The sequence below is a fragment of the Centruroides vittatus genome, unplaced genomic scaffold (assembly GCF_030686945.1).
Source record: "Centruroides vittatus isolate TY-2023 unplaced genomic scaffold, ASM3068694v2 contig_60, whole genome shotgun sequence".
Lineage (NCBI taxonomy): Eukaryota > Metazoa > Arthropoda > Arachnida > Scorpiones > Buthidae > Centruroides > Centruroides vittatus.
In genome coordinates, this window is record NW_027122365.1 from 165,896 (window position 1) to 187,803 (window position 21,908).

General features: G+C 35.7%; 2 protein-coding genes and 1 long non-coding RNA gene across 3 annotated transcripts; 1 reads left to right on the forward strand and 2 right to left on the reverse strand.

Moving 5' to 3' along the window:
• Positions 1-7,005: 7,005 nt before the first annotated feature.
• On the reverse strand, positions 7,006-7,647 carry LOC136979253 (uncharacterized). The gene has a single exon (XM_067275199.1). It carries the CDS (start codon positions 7,645-7,647, stop codon positions 7,006-7,008), a length of 642 nt encoding a protein of 213 aa, XP_067131300.1.
• A 4,209-nt stretch (positions 7,648-11,856) lies between these two features.
• Positions 11,857-12,429, forward strand: LOC136979255 (uncharacterized). The gene has a single exon (XM_067275200.1). The coding sequence runs from the start codon at positions 11,857-11,859 to the stop codon at positions 12,427-12,429; it is 573 nt and encodes a 190-aa protein (XP_067131301.1).
• A 624-nt stretch (positions 12,430-13,053) lies between these two features.
• LOC136979264 (uncharacterized) lies at positions 13,054-16,951 on the reverse strand. The gene is made up of 3 exons (XR_010881363.1): positions 16,834-16,951; positions 13,370-13,532; positions 13,054-13,182 (listed from the first exon to the last, which is right to left on the reverse strand). It is a non-coding gene; the product is annotated as an uncharacterized lncRNA (long non-coding RNA).
• Positions 16,952-21,908: the final 4,957 nt, after the last annotated feature.

Here is a 21,908-nt window from a genome sequence, read left to right on the forward strand (position 1 = left end):
TTCTTCTTTAATATAGCAACTAACTAATCCCCTCTCCCTTATTGCAGAATGGCGGACGCAGACGGCTGGTGGGAAACCGATCTCCCGTCCCCAACTCCGCCCCCACCTAGAGAAGAAGTACCGACCGCGTCTCTGCGAGCCGCCCTACATTTCGCCCGCTCGCAGCGGCAAAAAGGAAACACGCCAGTCCATATATTCCTTCCCATCGGCAGTGAGTGCCCAGCTCCCTTCGACGAGGCCATTCGGCAGGCCAATCAACACAGTGAAATGGCCTATCAACAAAGAAACAATGTCACTCCACACGCCGCCCGCACTCCGCTTTTTGATCCACCACCGTCCCGAAGAGCCTCCCGATCAACTCTCCCTTCGGGCAACCGCCGCCACGCTTCTCGCCTGTAAACACTGGTATCATTCCTTCCTACATCTGTAAGGGAATATATATAATGGACTATATATTATTATACTAATCACCTTGATTTATGATAATCGTTATATTTTTTTTTGTATATCGTAATTACAATCAATATGTATATTTCCATAATAAAAACCGAGAGGAAACAAAAGAAAAGGGTTCTTGTCCTTCATTGATTTCGGTAACCATTTTCCTACGGACCGCCTCTTGCCGCGCCCGACGTAACTTACCGTAACAATATCGGTTACCCTAAAATAGACTATTTTGTAAAAACTATGAGGGACCCGCCATATTAACAAAAAAATATTTCCCACTATTCTAGTGAACGACACCCTAGCTCAGAAAGTGAAGCTTGAACCCAACGGCTTTAGCAAGACGTGCGCCTTACCCACTACTCAGGATGAAGTATCCTCAGTTTTTTTTCCTTCTCCTCCACATCGAGTTCACACCTACGGAAACCTCCATGGAACTCACGAAAGGCGTTATCTTCCTTCATCAAGGAAATTTCCTAATGACCGCAAGTCACTGGACCTTGGTCACTGAACTCTCCTTCGAACATGTAGAGCGCCAAATTCAATTCATCTCACAATCTCTGAGCTATTTAGAGGCGAAGCTTCAGCCACTTGAACATGTCCCTACAAAAGGCTTCGAGCTGATGCAAGCTTCATTTCTTAATTATCGTAGAGAATATCAGGAGCTCACTACTCTAATCACTTTACCCTTGCCACAGAAAGAAAAACGAGGTCTAATCGACGGCGGAGGAAAACTTCTTAAATTCCTTTTCGGAACAGCCACCTCTGATGACATCGAGACCTTAAATACCGAAATATCAAATCTCAATCAGCAAAATGCGGGAATTATCCATTTATTACGCTCGCAGGCTACCTTGTTAAACGATACTCTCAATATAAGCAAAACCAACCGACATCAGATTTATGTGTTATTCAAACGTCAAGAATCTTTTGAAGAATTAATGAAGCTATATAGCTACGAACTAGCTTTTGAAATAATACTCCGAATACTCGAATTCTCTATCCAAGAATTCCACCTCCAGTTAGTAGCATTGCGAGAAGCGATTGATGTTTTGGAACATAGCCAATTAAGCTCCTATTTTATCTCCCGAGAGATTATGTTACAAACTCTCCGGGATATTCAACTTCAGCTGCCAGAAGGCTACTCCATGATCGAACCTATTAAACCGGATACCCTGTTTAAGTACTATCAGTGGATTACCACCATTGCCGTAGCTCTGCCCGGCAAATTAAGAATATTTGCCAAAATTCCTTTGATCACCCCAAGTGGGTACTTTGATATGTATGAGATTATAAAATTTCCTACATATATATCTCCCCTCAAAACCTTCTTCCAGTTTCAAACTGTTTATCCTATCATTGCTCTATCTATGGATAGACAATCCTACATGTTATTGCAACGACATGAATTACTATTGTGCCAAATGGCCCATTTACCCATTTGTTCCCTAGACGTTCCTATACAACGATTCCCTCAACAAAGTTGCGAATATGCTCTGTTTAGCGGAAATGAAAACAAGGTCAAAGACCTCTGCACTCGCCAGATAGTAACAAAATATGCACCCATTTTTAAGAGAGTGGATCAGCAAGGAATATGGATCTATTCCACTTCTGACCCTCTCACTTTAACTATCCGTTGTCCTACTAGACATCAGAAATCACCCTTTTCATCTACCGCGCACAAAATAAACAATACAGGGATAATCAAGCTGCAAAACGCATGTACAGGCTACCTGCCTGAAATTATCCTCACCTCGCACTTCCAAATGCAAACAACCCTACAACTCGAAATTGCGCAACACTTAGTGGTTCCCCAAATCGAGCAGATCTTGAACCGAACAGAAATTCAGCTACTCCAGAAACGACTCGTCGAACCACAAACACCCGAACGCGTGAATTTGAACTCGAATTCCGATATTAAACTCGCCGATCGATCGTTATCAGCCGTCACCTATGACCTCGATCACCTGTTACGAATAACACCAAAATCAACTCCCTCATCCTCCCCTTCTTCGATAATAACCATAATCGCCAGCTGCCTTGGGATCATTGTTATTGGACTCTGCCTCATCTGCATCTTTCGATATTACCGACGATGCAAAATAAGTCGTTCAACGAACCAACAACGTCCACCGGAAATAAGACCGGAAGAAATTTCCCTCCACGAAGATCTAGGTCAACCTCGAGCCGAGACCCTGCCTAGCCCTTCCCAGGAAGTGACACCCCGAGGCGATCTAACTCTACGAAAACAACAACCCGTTGTTCAAACCTATTAAGGGCACCTTAACTAAACACCCAACCGCCATATTGTAATCCATTTATATTTTTACTTTATATTATCCTAAACATTATTTTATACCTTCGTATTCGCGTTATATTCCATATTATTTTAATTTTTAGTTAACCCCATTGAGAAATTTTTATATTTAGCTAGCTTTGAGCTTAGAAAAGATTATCGAGAGAGAGAGTAAATCGACAATTATTGTAAATCTTCCTACCTCTGTACCGAACTCCGTGAGAACTTCGAAGCACCTTTTCACTGATCTTTATTTTTTCTAACTGTGAACAGTCCAATTTCAGCACCTCAACCCGTAGAATGACGGACTCACGAACCTGTTACGACCAGACATCCGAATTAAGTGCCAGAAATCCATCCATGTGGACGCACGACAAAGGAAAACCTTTCCCAACTTACCTGCGATTTTATCAGTATCCGACACCGTTTATATCTGTACATTCAAATAGTAACGATCACCGACCAACCATCTAGCTTCTTCACACAAAGAAAATTCCAACGAACAGTCTCAACTCACTGTGAACTTTGAACTGCACTCTCGACCCGAACTCAACAATGACGTCATCCAGCCAACCGACCACTTCCAAGCCACCCAGGACTTACGTCTCCTACCCTCCAGCTACATAGATTGTCACGCGTCGAACACGCGTCAAGATTTATTTGTATATACTTGATATCAAATTTCTGTTTAACGCGACTAAGTCGCCGCTCATTGTAAACTCTGTTACCGATTATTTATCATCAAGAGAGAGAAATAGAAAAAAAAAAACCCACATCAATTTCATGTAACCATACCTCTTGCCCCTCCGAACAATAACAGAACAAGTAATTTTAAAATCACACTAATTAAGTATGATTTTAAAGAAAGCGTGAAGTGAATGTGAGATCTGGAAATCCCCTTTGACACAAAATTATAATAAATTATATCCGAATTAATAATTACCCCTTTCTTATATCCGGATATAATCCGAATATAATACGAATTATAATAAAATTGTTCCCTATATCGACTCGAAAATTTTCCTATTATAAACATCCTGCTAAAAACTGTCCTGGATATAAACATCCTGCCTAAAAACGGTCCTGGACGAGAAAATATGCGTCCCCGGCCGTATAACTGTCAACTATCCATTGTTCTTACGCTGAGTACAGATCATCTTGCAACTTAAGTTTATAGTTAGCGCCCGAATTCGCCGTATTGTTTCCAATCCCGGGAACACCTATGGCCTAAGCACCTGCACGTGACCAAAATTCCCAGCAAAAAGATATATATAAGATGTTTCCTTCCTCCCCCGGTGGAGAGTCTTTCATCGATTAAGATCGAGTCGCGATCTTACCCTGTGTGCCTACAGAATATATTTGACTATTGTGCCTCAAGTACCATCGAACCTTCCCTAGAAAGGAATATTCGATCATCGTGACGAACAGCATATTTGAATTACTGATTGTCCAAGAGGTATGGAACCCACTTATGTGAACTCTCTCTCTCCCGTCGCGTGATAGGGATATATAGCTTATATATATATATGTCACCCCTTTTAATGTCAGATTTTTGTAACGTATATTTTGTTTTCCATTAAATCGTTGTTATCCTGTTAAATGGTGTCTTGTTTGCTCGAATATTCGCTTATCGTCTTACCACGACTCCACTTTCCCTCCTACACTCGACCAGATAAAAAGCAGTCCCGTCCCTACGGGATCCCTACCGACAAATAAGCCATCTCTGACTCGTGGGCAAGTCCCTCCGACTTGTTGCCGACACTAAACAGAGCTCTGACCTCGTCATCCCTCCTCGGTACCCACATTATTGTTTATCTTTATAAAACGATTTCCATGCGGTTGATAATGAATCCGTGTCTCTATGATTGATACATCCCGTTTTTTCTTGGGCTTTATATATTTCTAGCTTTTCGATTGTATGTCTATTGTTCGTCGGCTTGATGACGGAAGCATGGTCCCACAATACCTCAATATCTTGTTGCTTGGCGTATGAAGCTAGAACCGTACTGTCCAGATTCTTATTAATCGAGTACTGGTGTTCTTTGATCCTTTGTTCTAAGTGCCGTAAAGTAGCTCCCACATAAACAATATCCGAATCAAATTGTTGGTCCTTTATTGGTATGGAGTAAACCCCCGTTAAAGAGTTCCGATCTTCTCTCTTCTTGTCATTCCTTAACAGTTTGTAAACTATCGGATTACGTCGGTAAATGATATGTATATTATTGGCTTTAGCAATTTCGTTTATCATTTTGTTCAAGAAGGGATAATAATTCATTACCATCTTCTGTTTACCGTTATCCGCGGGAGAGTGATTATGTGAAAATCGGGGGGGGGTGCCGAATAAGTCGGAACCCCTCTCGATTGTCACCAATGTGTGAGATCCCGGGGAGGTAAGAGTTTGTCGTACCTCTTTTTCCGGCGACTCACATGTCCAGGATGGCTGTTACGTCGACGGCGCGTTACGCGAGTGGAGGAGGAGGAAGGACGGGGTCGACGATAAGGTGAAGTCGACAGTCAAGAAAGACACCATTTTATAACAAAACAAGATGTATTAAAATCGAAACGAACAAAACTATACGTCTACTCTCATATACACAAAAGGGGCCAGAGAGAGAGAGAGAGTTTACAAATATTGGTTCGTACCTCTATAAATAGCGTAATAGTCGGAGTCCAGCGAAGGTCCCTTAGGTAAATATTCACTTCGAAGTGATAGAAATCTTCGAGATGACGGAGAGTCAAAATAATGGCCGCTGGCACGTAGAACCTTAAAAACTCGAGGCAGGTCAGTGGCACTGGGCAACGTAGAGACTTCGGGCTCGGTCGACGATACCGTGCGATTCGTACTGGAGAGACGGATCGTGACCGAGCCCGAAGTCTCTACGTTGCCCAGTGCCACTGACCCGCCTCGAGTTTTTAAGGTTCTACGTGCCAGCGGCCATTATTTTGACTCTCCGTCATCTCGAAGATTTCTATCACTTCGAAGTGAATATTTACCTAAGGGACCTTCGCTGGACTCCGACTATTACGCTATTTATAGAGGTACGAACCAATATTTGTAAACTCTCTCTCTCTCTCTGGCCCCTTTTGTGTATATGAGAGTAGACGTATAGTTTTGTTCGTTTCGATTTTAATAAATCTTGTTTTGTTATAAAATGGTGTCTTTCTTGACTGTCGGCTTCGCCTTATCGTCGACCCCGTCCTTCCTCCTCCTTGGAGGGAGGATGGGTCGACCATCCTATAAACCATCGTGCAAGATGATCTACCTGCTCCGGTGTCGGAGCAGGTAGATCATCTTGCACGATGGTTTATAGTTAGCGTCCGAACTAGTCGTTTATTTAATATCCCGGGAACACCTATGGCCCTAATAGTGATTCGTTTTCGATCACGTGACAAGTTTTCCCATCCGAAACTTATAAAAGACGCTTCCTTCCCCCCCTAAAGGGCTCCTTCGTCTCGCTTTTACGACGTGCACTACGCCATCCGCCGGACTCTCAAAAAGTTTCTAAGTTCTTTAAGTGCCATCGGCCCATTAAACTGACTCTCCATCAGCCAAACTTTATCGTCACTTCTGAGTGAATATCAACCTACCGGGACTTTCACCGGACTCTGTCTATTACGGACTCGTTAAGAGGTATGAGCATATATTTGTAAACTCTCTCTCTCCAGACCCCCTTTTTGTTTATGAGGGTAGACGTGTAGACGTGTAGTTTTGTTCGTTTCGAGTTTAATAAATCTTGTTTTGTTATAAAATGGTGTCTTTCTTGACTGTCGGCTTCGCCTTATCGTCGACCCCAATCTTCCTCCTCCTCCACTCGCGTAACGCGTAACGCGCCGTCGACGTAACAGCCATCCTAGACACGTGAGTCGCCGGAAAAAGAGGTACGACAACCTCTTACCTCCCCGGGATCTCACACATTGGTGACAATCGAGTGGGTTTCCGACTTCACCCCCCCGATTTCACAATTACTTCGATTCCGGAACGTTGTGATAAGTTTTTCTACTATATTTCTCTGGTAACCTTGTTGTGTTGCTGTTTCGAGTATGTAATCCAATTCTTTGTAGGTATCACATATGTTTGTGCAATGAGTGTAGGCACGCTTGATCCAAGATCGGAACGCTGCATACTTAATATGCCTGGGATCTACCGATTGATTCGGGATGATGATAGTATTTAGACCCGGTTTCCGGTAAATGTTCGTCTTGATTTCCCCTTCGCAGGTGATATTAATATCGAGGAAATGAACATTACAACTGGACCAGAAGAGCTATAATAAAGTTAAACCATAAGGGTTATCATTGATATCATTTAGGAATCGCTGAGTGTTGTGCTTATTATTCCATAGAATGAATATATCGTTTATGTATCTGGTGTATAGAATAATATCTTTTTGGAATCCGGGAAAAATAGTATTTTCGAGTTGTCGTAACACCAAATCGCATAGTATAGCCGACATTGGACTACCCATTGGCACTCCTCTACCTTGCAGGAAAACTCTCTCTTCAAATTGAAAGACAGATGTATAACATATTAAATCAGACAGTTCCAGGATGTGTTGATGGTATTTGTATGAATTCTCGATGTTTTTAAAAAGGAAATCCCTTAATGCACAGAAACATGGGGGGAATTTTATAGAGGAATATAACGATTCGTAATCCATAACAGTCATGTACTCATCATCTTTGAGAGCAATGTTTTTGAGCTTCTCTATCAATTGTAGCGAGTTGGTGATAGTGAAAGGGTGACTTTGTTCTTTAGAACAAATAAATCTTACTAATTGCTTTTTGATGCAAAACGTCGGAGAATTACATTTTTCTATAACCGGTCGTATTTGGCAACCCGGTTTATGAGTTTTCCCAAAAGCAAATATTCTTGGTGCCTTTGGAGCAAGGACTGTAGCTTTCTGCATATGCAACAGGCGTGCTAATGGGGTTGCTGTGAATCTTTTGACTCTCCGTTGTAATGACTCCAAGTAGTTGCAGGGTGCTAGCTGGCAATCAGTGTTCTCGATGTATCGAGAACACTGATTGTTATATTAAATTAGCAGACTGTTCTTCAGCCAACACTAATAAATTAGTCTAAGTTTTATTTTACTGTATATTGTTTTTTGTACTTTTATTGAATTCTGTCAATTTGTTTTCTCAGGCAGTAGTTATCACTTGTCTTTTCACATTACTAGTATATACGTAATTAGAAATTAATTTAAAGCTTGCAACTTGTAAAAAAAACTACTCTAAATTTGTTAATTAAAGTAAAGTATTTCTTATGTCACTCTGAGAATAGAATAAAAATTCTCAAAGACTAAATGTGTAAATTAAAATTTAATCCCAAGAAAAATTTCAGTAAAAATCTTCACATATTTTCAAATGAAGTTAAATTGAGATATTAATGTTACAGGAACAATGTTAAATATATATTTTGTCTTAATAAACTTTTTCACATGACATTGATTACATCAATACAATGAATCATGCACTATAATTATTACTTTATAAAATTAAAAAAACTAGAGCCAATTTAAATAAAATTGTAATCCCTGTGTGCTAAGTCACTAAGACATATTTTGTGTTAGACGGCGCTATGTTGGCGGGCTTCACATTTTTTTGGTCATAGGTCACCGTCTTGTTTGGTGTGCTATCTCCTCTGTGTGGCACGGTGTCTCCCCTCGTCCAGCTTTTATTCGTGTTACATATAACTGTATATTTCTGTGCATCGTTAGATTCGTTTATTTGCTTCATTTCCTGACAGGTTATGGGCCCAGGATTGCTTACAAGGAACGAATATCTAGTATAAGTAAGTAAGTAAACGAATTTATTATCTAATACGGTATGGCGGGTCCTAGCAGATTCTCAAACATTGAGAAGTTGAATGAGGACAATTACGAACTTTGGAAAATACAGATGAGAAGTGTTCTCGTATATAATGACCTGTGGAAATACGTTGACGGCACAGAAATTAAACCAGAAAGAAGCCCGGAGGAATGGATCAAGCAAGACGCAAAGGCGTTGGCGCTAATAAATCTAAGCCTTAGTCTTGGGCAGTTGAACCACGTGAAAAACGCCGAAACGTCTAAAGAAGCGTGGGACGGACTTAAGGCAATATTCCAGTCACGTGGCCCCGTTAGAAAGGCAACGTTGTACAAACAGTTACTACGAATGGAAAAGGGGCAAAATATGACGATTACGCAGTACGTAAACGAGTTCACGAGTAAAGCTGATCAACTGAAGGAAGCGGGAATAGAAATCCCGGAAGAATTACTATCGATTATGCTCCTCGGATCACTTCCGGATGAATACGAAAATTTTAGTGTAGCCATAGAGTCACGTGATGACATACCGTCGCTCGGAAACCTCAAAGCGAAATTAAAAGAGGAGGAGGCAAGACAGAGGGAGCGCGTTACGAAACTAACTGAGAACGAGAGAAGTGACGCATTACTTTCAAAGGGAAAGTTCGACCGTGTAAAGCAGTCACGAACGAATTCGACAGAAAACAGTACAAGATTCAGAGGCCAAAGGTTTAACGGAAAATGCTACAGCTGCGGTAAAAATGGACATATCAGTAGAAATTGTAAATCGAAAACGAAACGCACAGAGGTAAAAGTTGCTAGCGGTGCCCTTACTACAATTGCATGCAACGTGGAATTCACAAATGGATCTAAAAAGTGGTATTTAGATAGTGGTGCGACAAGACATATGTGCAACGACAAATACAAATTCCTAACTCTGGATCAAATTGAACAGTCTAAAGTATATACTGCCACAGAGAATTATGTGCAAGCAGTTGGTATAGGTGATGTGAATCTCAATTTGAAAATAAAGCAACAAGCAATAAGTTCTGTAAAACTACAAAACGTATTATATGTACCGGAATTGCGCCACAACCTTTTATCGGTAGCAAGTGTCACTGACAAAGGATACATTGTTGTATTTAAGGAGAATTATGCTATCATCAAATGTAAAGATGGTACTACGATGCTAACAGCTACGAAACGTGACCACCTATATGTTGTCAATGAAGTGGAAGACCAAACAATGTTTTCAGCAGAAACAACTGACAAAAACTTATTAAAGTGGCACCAAAGATATGGGCACATAAATATTAATGATTTAAGAAAAATGAAAATGGAACAACTGGTTGAAGGTATGGACCTTTCAACGAATGCAAGAGAATTAAACTGTGAAATATGCCATAGATCCAAAATACATGTTCAACCATTTAAGAAGTCGCATCATTGAGAGAAAGAGATTTTGGGTTTAGTGCATTCTGATATATGTGGTCCGATGAAAACCGTCTCATTAGGAGGTGCAAAATAGTTTGCAACGTTTATTGATGACTGTACACGTCATATGGAAACTATAATGCTAAAAAGTCGCTCAGATATTCTCCAGGCGTTCAAAGCTTATAAACGAAGAGTCGAAAAACAAACAGGTCATCGAATCAAAAGGCTACGTACGGATAACGGTAGAAAATATTTATCGAACGAATTTAACAAATTCCTCGAAGAAGAAGGAATCGTACAACAACTAAGTGTCGAATACACCCCACAACAAAATGGTGTAGCAGAACGTGCAAATCGGACACTTGTCGAAATGGCGAGATGCATAATGCTGCAGGCAGGTCTACCTCAGTCACTATGGGCAGAAGCAATCAATACGGCCACATTTCTATGAAATAGAAGTGCGACAAAAGCCCTCGATGGAAAAACACCGAATGAGCTATGGTTTAAACGTAAACCTTATGTTGGTTTCCTTAAAATTATCGGAAGTAAAGCTATAGTGCTAAACAAGACTCGAAAACGAGGAAAATTTCATCCGAAAGGTGACGAGTACGTGTTAGTCGGATACTCAAACGAATCAAAAGCGTATCGACTCTGGAAACCGTGCACTAAGACTGTCATTATAGCACGTGATGTGAGATTTCTTGAAATAATCCACACAAGTAACACTTTTCTGAAGCGTATCTCCGCTGAGCCAGATCTCACTGCTGAAACACCAAATGACGTGTGTATAATGCCTCTAAATCAGACGACAGAGATGAACAGTGAAGACAATAAAAAACTAGATGAAGAGTCTGATAATGAATCTAATGTGGAAGAATATATTGAAGAACAACAATGAGAAATTCAAGAGGAGAGTCGCGTGAGCCAACGAAAACGAGGTCGTCCAAAAATTCAAAGAACGAGAGAACGCGGAAGACCGAGAAAAGTTTATCAAGTTGTTAAAGGCAAAATTCCAGACCCCGAACATGTATCTGAAGCGTTAAATCGGAATGATAGAGAGGCATGACTAACCGCCATGAAAAAGGAATATGAGAGCCTACGTGAGAACAACACATGGATCTTAGTACCGAGGCCAAACAACAAGAAAGTGTTAACAAATCGTTGGGTGTTTAAAACAAAAACCAACCAACAAGGTGACATAGAAAAGTATAAAGCGCGACTTGTAGCTCGAGGTCATACCCAAGAAAGAGGTATAGACTATGATGAAGTTTTTGCTCCAGTCGCTAGATACAAAATAATAAGAACATTATTAGCTGCCTCCGTAAATGAAGAAATGCACGTACATCAAATGGATGTAACTTCCGCTTACGTGCAAGGTGATTTATGCGATGAAATATACATGGAACAACCCGAGTTGTTCGTCATGGGCGAACAAGAAGATAAAGTTTGCAAACTATTGAAACCTTTATATGGATTAAAACAGTCTGGAAGAGAATGGTACAAGAAGTTAGATGGCTTTATCACAAGTATTGGAGGCGGGCGCACAGCAGCTGATCCATGCATTTATGTATTCAGGAAGGAAGAAGATCAAGTGATACTCATTGTTTATGTAGACGATTTAATATTGGCATCCAGGAAGATTGAAAATCTTGAGACCATTAAATCAAAACTAAAGTCAGCATTCAAAATAGTAGACCTAGGCCTTATAAGTAACATTCTAGGCATTGAAATAAAGAGAGAAGGACAAACAGGCAGCATCCGTCTGATGCAAACAAAATAGATTAATGAACTGGTGAAAAGATTCAACTTAGTGGATGCGAAAACTGTCGCTACACCAATAGAGTCAAATATGAAAATTTCGAAGGAAATGAGTTCATCTCAGAAAATGAGAGACAAGACATGAGAAATCGGCCTTATAGAGAGCTCATCGGAAGTCTTATCTACCTAGCAAACGCGACACGTCCAGACATCGCTTTTGCTGCGAGCACATTAAGTCGTTTTTGTGCTGATCCCGATAAAACACATTGGATGATTGCGAAGCGTGTTTTGAGATATCTCAAAGGTACTTCTATGTATGGAATAACATACGTCAAGAACAACGAAGAGCTTAAAGCCTACACAGATTCGGATTGGGCTGGAGACGTAGACGACAGAAAGTCGTGTACAGGTAACATTCTGATATTAGCCAGAGGTCCGATTAGTTGGAAGTCAAAGAAACAGACATCTGTTGCAATGTCGACCATGGAAGCAGAGTACTCAGCTCTAGCTGAAGCTTCGCGAGAAATAACTTACATAAAAAGACTGTTAGTACATATGGGTTTTAAAATGTGTGTAAAAAACCCCATTTGTGTTTACTGTGATAACCAAAGCACGATACAGTTATCGAAAAACGCGGTTTTTCACAAGCGTAGTAAACATATAGACGTAAGCTATCACGTCACTCGAGAATTAGTCGAAAAGAGAAAATTGTGATTTATTATTTGAGGACGAACCTAATGATCGCAGATGTCCTAACAAAACCGCTAACGGGAACTAAGTTTCATAGATTCGTGAAAATGTTAAAATTAAATTGAAATAATTGATCATTTTGATGTATGTAGCACACAGCGATAGAGGGAGTGTGAAAGAAAGTAACAATGTAATCCCTGTGCGCTAAGTCACTAAGACATATTTTGTATTAGACGGCGCTATGTTGGCGAGCTTCACATTTTTTTGGTCATAGGTCACCGTCTTGTTTGGTGTGCTCTCTCTCTCTGTGTGGCACGGCGTCTCCCCTCGTCCAGCTTTTATTCATGTTACATATAACTGTATATTTCTGTGCATTGTTAGATTCGTTTATTTGCTTCATTTCCTAACAAAAATAAATAATTTTTTAAAATTTGTCTATTAATTTAATAAGCTTTGTCTATTAATTTATAATCCAGTTTAATAATTTAAACTGGTTTCAAAAACAATTACATCACATCAACTGATAATGCTGTCATAGTCTATTAAAAGAATGTGTCACTATTACGATAGCAATATATTAAAATATATGCACTCGGCTATTGTAAATTATTATATAAATTTTAATATCTACCAGCTTAATTGTTAAATCAGAAGTAGGATTAAAAAAATAATCAATCCAACAGTAAGATATTGCCAATGCCATCGAGAGGAAGTGCAAGTACATTTCATATTGATATTCATATATGATCCCGTGATAAGCTAACCAACCGGCTATAACTAAAAATATCAAAAAAATATAACACTTAATATAAATTCTAGATTTGCAATTATTTGGGTCATTGCATAATATTTGTAATTAAAAATATTAATTCTTGAAAATCCACTTAGTTACACATTTCAAAAATATAGGTCTAGATAATGATTAAAGTAACGAAAGAAATTTCAAATAAAAGCATTCATTTACCTCCTATAAATAAAATAATGACATCAAATTTAAATGTTACGTGTTCACTGTTATATGAATTTAATAGTTGAGCAATTGTAAGACTGGCTAAAGTTAAGGCATTCACAGTAAACGAAAGAAGAAAGCTCCACCTACGACATTTCTGAGACATTCTGAGACCACACTACATTAAAAAAAAATTTTTAATTAGCACATAATAAATTTATTTTCTACTTTCTTATAAAATATTCAATTTACTTTTGTTAAAACTACATTTGATAAGTTCGTGAACTTCAAATATAAATATTTAGACATTGATCTAATCTATTTTAATCTCTGTTTCTAGTTGTGATATGAAGTCATTATTCCCTTCTTTAACCGATTAAAGAAGGAAATAACGACTCTACATTGAGTGAAAACCAAGACAATTTGCATTAGAAAAATTTTTAAATTTTCAATATAATTTCAGCTGCTTTCAAACAGAACAAATGATGCTAGCATATATCTTATTAAGAAGAAAAAGTTATACAGTGAGATGATTTATTATTAATCATTTACTGAAAAAAACAGCTTTGTATAAGAAACCATAAACTTAATATTTGAGACAATATATAAAATAAAACTGTCAAAATAATTGTTACATCTCATTCAGCATGACAGCACTAGAAGTTATATAAATATTTCACAATTCTAAACACTTTATCAATGTTGCAGTAATTAATTACTTTATCAAGAGTTTTATTACATCTAATAAAGCACATATTGACAAATATTTGTTAGATAAGAGTAAAATTAAAACCTCATCCTCACGAATAAGTTTTAAAACATAATACTACAATTCGCAATTTTAAGAACATTCCTATCTTAAATTTAGATCTTAAAAAATTTTTAATTTTATTGACTATAATATTTAATATAATTATTACATTAATTCTATATACTGTATAGTTAGTGAAGTAGAGCAATAGAAAAGTTTTGAAATCTATTGTATCAAATGCAATTTAAGCAAAACAAAATAAATGCAAACCTAAAGATAAAGTAAATAAAACTGTCAATTTTATTTATTTAATGAACAATTATTGGCATGAAGAGTATATTTTTATTTATTGAAACCAAAGGAAACTGCAAGAAAACATTGATTTGATAAAAGCAAGACAACAAAAAACCATAAGATTACTTATTACATTTATTTAAGTCTATTAGAAGAAATATAATAAACATTTGTAATCTTTAACTGTAATACCACCTTATAATTCCACACAGTAAAACAGTTTATTCCTTTGTACTACAAAAACAAGATAAACAAAACACATGCACACATGTATAACACAAAATTATATTGCCACATTTTAATCATGCAATAATGTAGCTCTTTAATTATAAGCTACCATCTTGTGCTATAAATTTCAAAATTAAAAATTAAGAATAATTTGGAAGAAAATATTAATCCAGAGCAAGAATTAAAACTGCAATTCTTGCTCAGGTAGTGTGATTAACTTTAGATGATAAGCAAGAATTAAGTCAATCACACTATCTGGATTATTTATTTAGAATTGTTTTTATAAATCATAAATTACGCAATTTATGATTTATAAATTAAAATTAAATTTCTAAAATAAACTAATATAAATTGCTTAATGCAATTTATATTAGTTTATTTAGAAATTGTAAAAATATTTGACTCAAAAATTTAATTAATTAACAATTTTTTTCCTTTTAATTTCATCAACTGTCTGAAATACGAATCAAGCTTCAATACCAAAATTAAAAAAAAACAGTACTTTAAAAACAATAAAATTGAAGCAATTTTCCCTACTATTAAATGCTTTAATTAACCAAAATATCATCTCAATTAATTAAACTTTGCCTCAGTCAATCTTATTTACACAACTAATGTATATAAATGAAAATGATGACTTTTGTAATTGGCAAATATATTTTGATAATTTATACTATCTTTATTTGGATTTAAAATATTCAAGTAAACTTATGAATTACAGTAGAGAGTCGTTAATCAGAACCCCGGTAATCGGAATCGCCAGTAATCAGAACGATTTTCAGTCGGACTGTGTCGTGCTGAATCGAATGTTTTTGATACTAGATTTACTTCTAAAGTATAATTTTCATGTTTTTATATTTTTCAATATATTTATTTTGTTTGTACAAAATAAAGAAATAATTTTTAACAATTCAATAGCCTTGATTATTATTATAAAAATTTTCGTTAGGCTTAAAATCGACGAAAATTCAACGCGAAGCGACAAGCAATGGAGAAAAATTTCAACGTCGGATAGGTTAAAATATTTTTTCGTACATAATCGGTAATCCAAACAAATCACTAATCTGAACAACCCCAGTCCCCAATTGATTCCGATTTTCGACTCTCTACTGTAATTCATTAAATACAGAAAAGTATTTTATTAGCTATCTAATGATTATTTTATGAATAATTTTTAATAATTTTACAATCTCATTATTTATCAATAAAAATAAAATTTTAAGTCAAATTTTTAAAGAACTTTCTATATTCATATTTGCTTGAAATGTTTATAATGGCCACAAAGTTCCTTTATATGCTAGGTTAGAGCTGTTGAGGAGAAACTGGCTATTTTTCTCCAGATCCAGAGAAAACTTATGAATTAAATTTCTATTACATTATTGTATAACGATCAGAAGTGATGCAAACTTCATATCAAAAGCCTTCAGTGGTTTCTACTCTTACAAATTGTTATTATTTTTACTAACAAACAACAGGTATGTATTTTGCTTGTTAAAGGATAAAAGCGACCCACTCTATCAAGTCCCACACAAGCTCTCGACAGTCCTAATTATTCATATAGGACTTCATTCTCTACACAAATTTTAATTTTTTCTTCATGTTCTTACAGATATCTCCAATACCAGCATGAAAGACCACTCTAACAATACCAACTAACTATTTTAGGTCTTTGATAATTGTAAAACAGATACGAAACATTATGAAAAATTTTAAAAGAATTGCCATTGGCTCAAAGGAGCCACAACGTTCCAATTTGCACCCATTCATAGCTCACCGAATTATAAATAATGTAAGTATTGCTTTAATACAGTGTGACAATTAAAAACTTCCAGAATAATTCTGAGTAAATTTAATTCATTCTAGATAAACAGCTCTTACAATAGAATTCTATTGTAAGAGCTGTTTATCTAGAATGAATTAAATTTCTATTACATTATTCTATAACAATCAGAAATCACGCAAACTTCATATCAATTTCCGGTATATTTAACATTATAAACAATCTACAACATAATATTTCCGTAAACATTCGGTTTCATTAATCACACGGCTAAATATTCGCGTAGAAAACTTTTCTGCAGTGGAAGTTACTTTTAGTTAATTTGCATATATTCACTTATACATACATTTCACTAAAAGTAACTTCTACTGGTTGACGAGTCGGCGATTTTTTTCAAATTATTTAATTAAATTATACAAAGGTTACTCTGTTCATTCTGCAAAAAGAATTGCCAAATATACCTCCATCGATCGTTTGATAAGATATAACCATCGGAATGCAGAAATTATGTGAATAAACCTGGAAAAATCACTGTCTAGCCTTCCATTACAACCCGTAACACTTTACTTCTAAATCGGGATAGAAACATGTGATTAGTCACGTGACGACTTTGGACTGGGGAAAATAAGGCCAACTAGTTTATCAATTTACATAGAATTATTAAACAATTTTCATTTTATAACCGCATATAGCGGCAAGAGAAAAAGCCAATTGTAAGTATTAAATAAAACGAATTTAATAAGAATTTTACATTTAAGCGTCTAAATGGAGGATGTCTGGCAGAAAGAGGACTATGAATTATTTTGAGTGCATAAATGCTACTTTAGTTAAATTGCTGAAAGTCATCTTAAATAAATATATATATATATATCCAGTAACGAGTTGCGTAACTTTCCCGGAAAAACATTAAGACGTATTAGAAAAAAAAATTTAAATTGTGTCTGTGGTGCCATCTGTTATGAGATTTTTATTAAAAAATAACTTTTATGTTATTAATTATTACAAAGTGGCAAAAGGCTTAAAAATATAAAGTTTTTAATATTTTTTTATCATAACAGATGATGCCACACATGCAGTTTTAAATGTTTCTGGGAAAGTTAAGTAACTTTTTGCTGGATTTTCTCGTTTATTTTATTTATTTATTTTTAAATGTTTTGGTTCATAACGCCAAGATTCGCAAAAGATCCGAAAGATCAAATTTGAGACAATTACAATACTTTCCCGTGTATATTATAACACGGGAAAGTATTGTACTGTAAGTTTGAGAGTAAAATAAAACAATTTTATTTTGCTGTTTGCAATACTTTTATAAAATCTAAATCAAAATATTTATCCAGTGTCAATACAGAATTCTAACTGATACTCCATAGTGTATTCAAGTTATTACATCAGAGGCAGGAAATAGGAAATTCAGGATTGAATCAGTCCCAGGAATTCTTCGTATCTATCCCGGATGTGTCAAGCATCGTCTCTCACCACCCGGCCACCCCCATTGTGGCCTTGCTAAAAAAGCTCTTCTTAGTGCCAATAGATTAAAAATTAAAAAATAATATATTATGATTTAAAATAATGGGAAAATTATAATGCGTTACGATATCAACCCAAATCCCTCGACCAATTTAACAACACTCTAACTAAAACACTGTATATCAAGTACTACAAATAACAATACACGACACGCGATTCAGATGTGTTACTTGTGAATAATTTCGTATTTTTAATAAAATAGTTGGCAGAATTTGTGCAATATCTGAATGCAATAACAATAACAATGCTGCGATAAACTTTCCATGGATTTCCTAAAGATCCCGAAATGTAAATACTGTAACTCATTTAAAAGATGTAAACAATGATTGCATAGAAGAAGTCACTTCTGAGTCGCTTGCTTGCATGTTTATATACGCATAAAGTCTAATGTAAACTCTGAATGAGAGATTTGCCACCCTCCAGAGTTATAGACTCTCTAGGGCAAAAAGTCAATGGAACATACTTGCCAGCCTTTAGAATAGAGAATAGCTGGGACTTTGATTGCATAAAATGCAAGGAAGTTCTTTAAAAACATTGATATTGCACAGTGCTTATATTAAATACTTTTAATAAACAAAATTTAATTTTATTCCAGCATATGATATAATGTAAAGCTATTACCATAAACATTGTCAAGAGTATGGCAATAGCTTTACATCATATCATAAACAGACAACCTTTAACCTGTATTAGTCTGAGTTAGCAGGGGTTTATTGTATATGCATATAATTTGAAATATTTATACCTAATAATGCATAATTTATACCTAATAATGCATAAATTATGCATTATTAGGTATAAATTAATTATTTTTATTTTATAAAAGTAATGAAGTATTTAAATATGTAAATATCAATTAAAGTGTGAAATACATTTTACACTTAAATAATGTGTTGGATTTTTATATACAGTATTTAGGCATTCAAACTAGTATATTTGTTACTTAGTAATGTAGTCATATACAAATATAATTAAAAAAAACCTGAATAAATCCATGCACCTTTAACAGTGCGTAAAGTTTAAACTTCACTCACAGTTTAATCTTATCTTAGATAATTCAAGAAAGTATTTTATGGACTTTTGCAATTGATAAAAAACAATCATTGAAATTGATTGAACAGATTATTTCGTGAATACCAGCCTTTTAAATTTATGTATTTATTTTGCATTTAACAACAGAGAACTCATTAAATTACAGAAATGAATTCGATATATTTTTAAAAATGAAAGCTATATAAACTGTTTTTCAATTATTGTATATTAATCCAATACTACTTTTTTTTAACTCTTTCCACCCTGTCAGCACTAAGAAGGCCTCTTTTAGTAGGCCCATTATGGGTTCGGCCAGGCCAACAATGGGGTGGAAACTGTTAAAAAATATCTATCATTTTGGTTAACTTTTATGACATCATTCCATCTCTAGTTGCTTTATACAACAGAATTAATTTATAAATTTAATTTTTGAATATTAAAATTGTTTTACTCTCAAGAACATTTCCAATTGAAATTCGAACTTTCAAATTCTTTTTAAATACATTTCCAGAATTTCGAATTCCGTTATTCTTCTTTCGTTCTTTCAAAATAAAAGAAATGAAAAATTCTGGAGAGCCTCCAAAAGACAAAAAAGAAGGTCTTTCAGATAGTGAAAGTGAAAAAAATTTAATAGGAGTTCACACGTTAGGAAGAAAAACATCCTGGCCAACTGAAAGACCTGAGAGGAAAAGAAGACTGAAAAGAATTCGCGAGATTCATGAAGTAGTAAACTCAAAACACCTTATAGATAAGCAGCCGTGTTTATTAGGTACTAACGTTTTCAGTCGTACTTAACGACCTTCTTCAGAAAAGAACATCAAAAAATCAAACAGAAAGACACGTTGCAGTAACGGACAAGCATTTGAAACGTTTTTTAAATGCAATCAAATAGAATTGCGTGCGCCATCTCTACGTCGAGGAGTATTAAATAACACAAGAACATGAGAATAAAGTAAAAGTAGATAATAAGCAGTGAGATAATAATATGCTCCTTGGAGACATTAAAAATAAAATAAAATAAAATACAGTCTCCAAGAAGCATATTATTATCTCATTGCTTATTATCTACTTTTACTTTATTCTCATGTTCTTGTGTTATTTAATACTCCTCAATGTAGAGATGGCGCACGCAATTCTATTTAGATAGCATTTAAAAAACATTTCAAATGCTTGTCCGTTACTGCAAAGTGTATTTCTGTTCGATTTTTTGATGTTCTTTTCTGAAGAAGATCGTTAAATACGACCGAAAACATTAGTTAGTACCTAATAAACACGGCTGCTTATCTATAAGGTGTTTTGAGTTTATTGTTTGGTCAAGTTACGCAGTCTACAATGAGTCATGAAGTAGTGACAGATAAGAAAGGAAAAGCGATTGTAAGAACAGAGACCATAGAAACATCAGTAGAATTTCAAACAAAAAGAAAACGAAAAACCACACATAAAAGTCTGTTCAAGAACTGTGAGGAAGAGGAGTCGAAGGGAGTGAAAGTAAGAAATATCAGGGCCAAAGGGGTGATGAGTAATGTCTTTGATTATGAATAACGGCGTAGTTTAAACTTTTATAGTTTAGTTACTAAAAGGCTCTTTTCAGAGCCATCTTTTAATGTTGAGGAGTAACCAAATCAAATTTTTAAAAATTTACTAAATTATATATGACAAAAGTATTGTATTCACATTTAAAGAAATTTTCTGTAACCGAGAACATTCAAATATAACCATTGGAAATGCTTAAATTTTTGAAAATAGTTAAATTTTGAATAAGTTTGAAAATCGTTATTTTTTTAAATATTTAAAATTCCAAATAATTAATTTTTTCGAATTTTTTAAATCACACAGTAAATATAAGAAATATTCCTTTAAAATTTTATATTTTGTAGTAGGTTTTAGACAATTTTAAAAATTCGTTCGTTAGAACTTCGAACACTGAAATTTGAAGGTACACCTTTCCATCTAGTTGGAAGCAAGAGGTGTAGCAAAGAATATGAGAAAGCTCTAGTATCTGCTTGTGGTCATCATTGCATGTTATCTCACCCATAAGCCAATCCTGTAAACTGCAGAAGCAGGACTCCAGCTTCATTGATAGGTACATCACCTTAAAGTCTAGAGGATCCTAAAGTCTAAAGCCTAAGGGACCGAAAACGTTTGTGGATAACTATACTTTGCGAAGCCATTTAAGGTTATTAGAGTAGACGGATTTTTTCTTGCTTCCATTTTTACACGATATGCTAATATTAAGTTTTCAGTTCAATGAAAATTTAATACAGTCAAGTGAATAATCTTTCACTTTTTGTGTGTATAATATTAAAAAAAACACTGGAAAAAATATAAAGTTACATAAAAAGAGTATAATAATGCTGTAACTCTAACTGTGTCATTTCAAGCTGGATGACTGGTTTCTATATTGTCTATGACAACTGCTCTCTCTGAAAGTTAATTTTCATGATTTTCTCAGTTATATTGCCTCTTCACGTATCGGTTTCAGGTAGGCCATTTGAGCCAGGCACGAATAAATGCTGCCTGGCTCAAATGGCAACAAACCACAGGCGTCCTGTGTGTTAGAAAAGTGCCCAAACATCTAAAAGCAAAAATTTATAAAACAGTGGTCCGCCCAGCAGCTCTTTATGGAGCTGAATGCTGGCCCACAGCAAAGAAACATGAACACTCTCTACATGTAATGGAGATCAAGATGTCAAGACAGATGCTGGGCCTAACCCAATTTGACCATGTAACAAATGATGACATTCGACAATAACTGGGAATAACAGGAATTGACAAAAAAGATGGTATGGACATGTCCTACACAGCAAAGATACATCAGTAGCAAAAACAGCCATGCAATTGAACCCAGGAGGGTGCTGCCCATGCGAGAGGCCCAAGAAATGATGCATGGATACCATAAGGAAGGACATGCGCATTGCCAACCTCAACCCAGAAGATGCCAA

Coding starts and splice junctions, on each gene's coding strand:
- LOC136979253 (XM_067275199.1), bottom strand. CDS start 7,647: ATGCAGAAAGCTACAGTCCTTGCTCCAAAGGCACCAAGAATATTTGCT.
- LOC136979255 (XM_067275200.1), top strand. CDS start 11,857: ATGAGAAATCGGCCTTATAGAGAGCTCATCGGAAGTCTTATCTACCTA.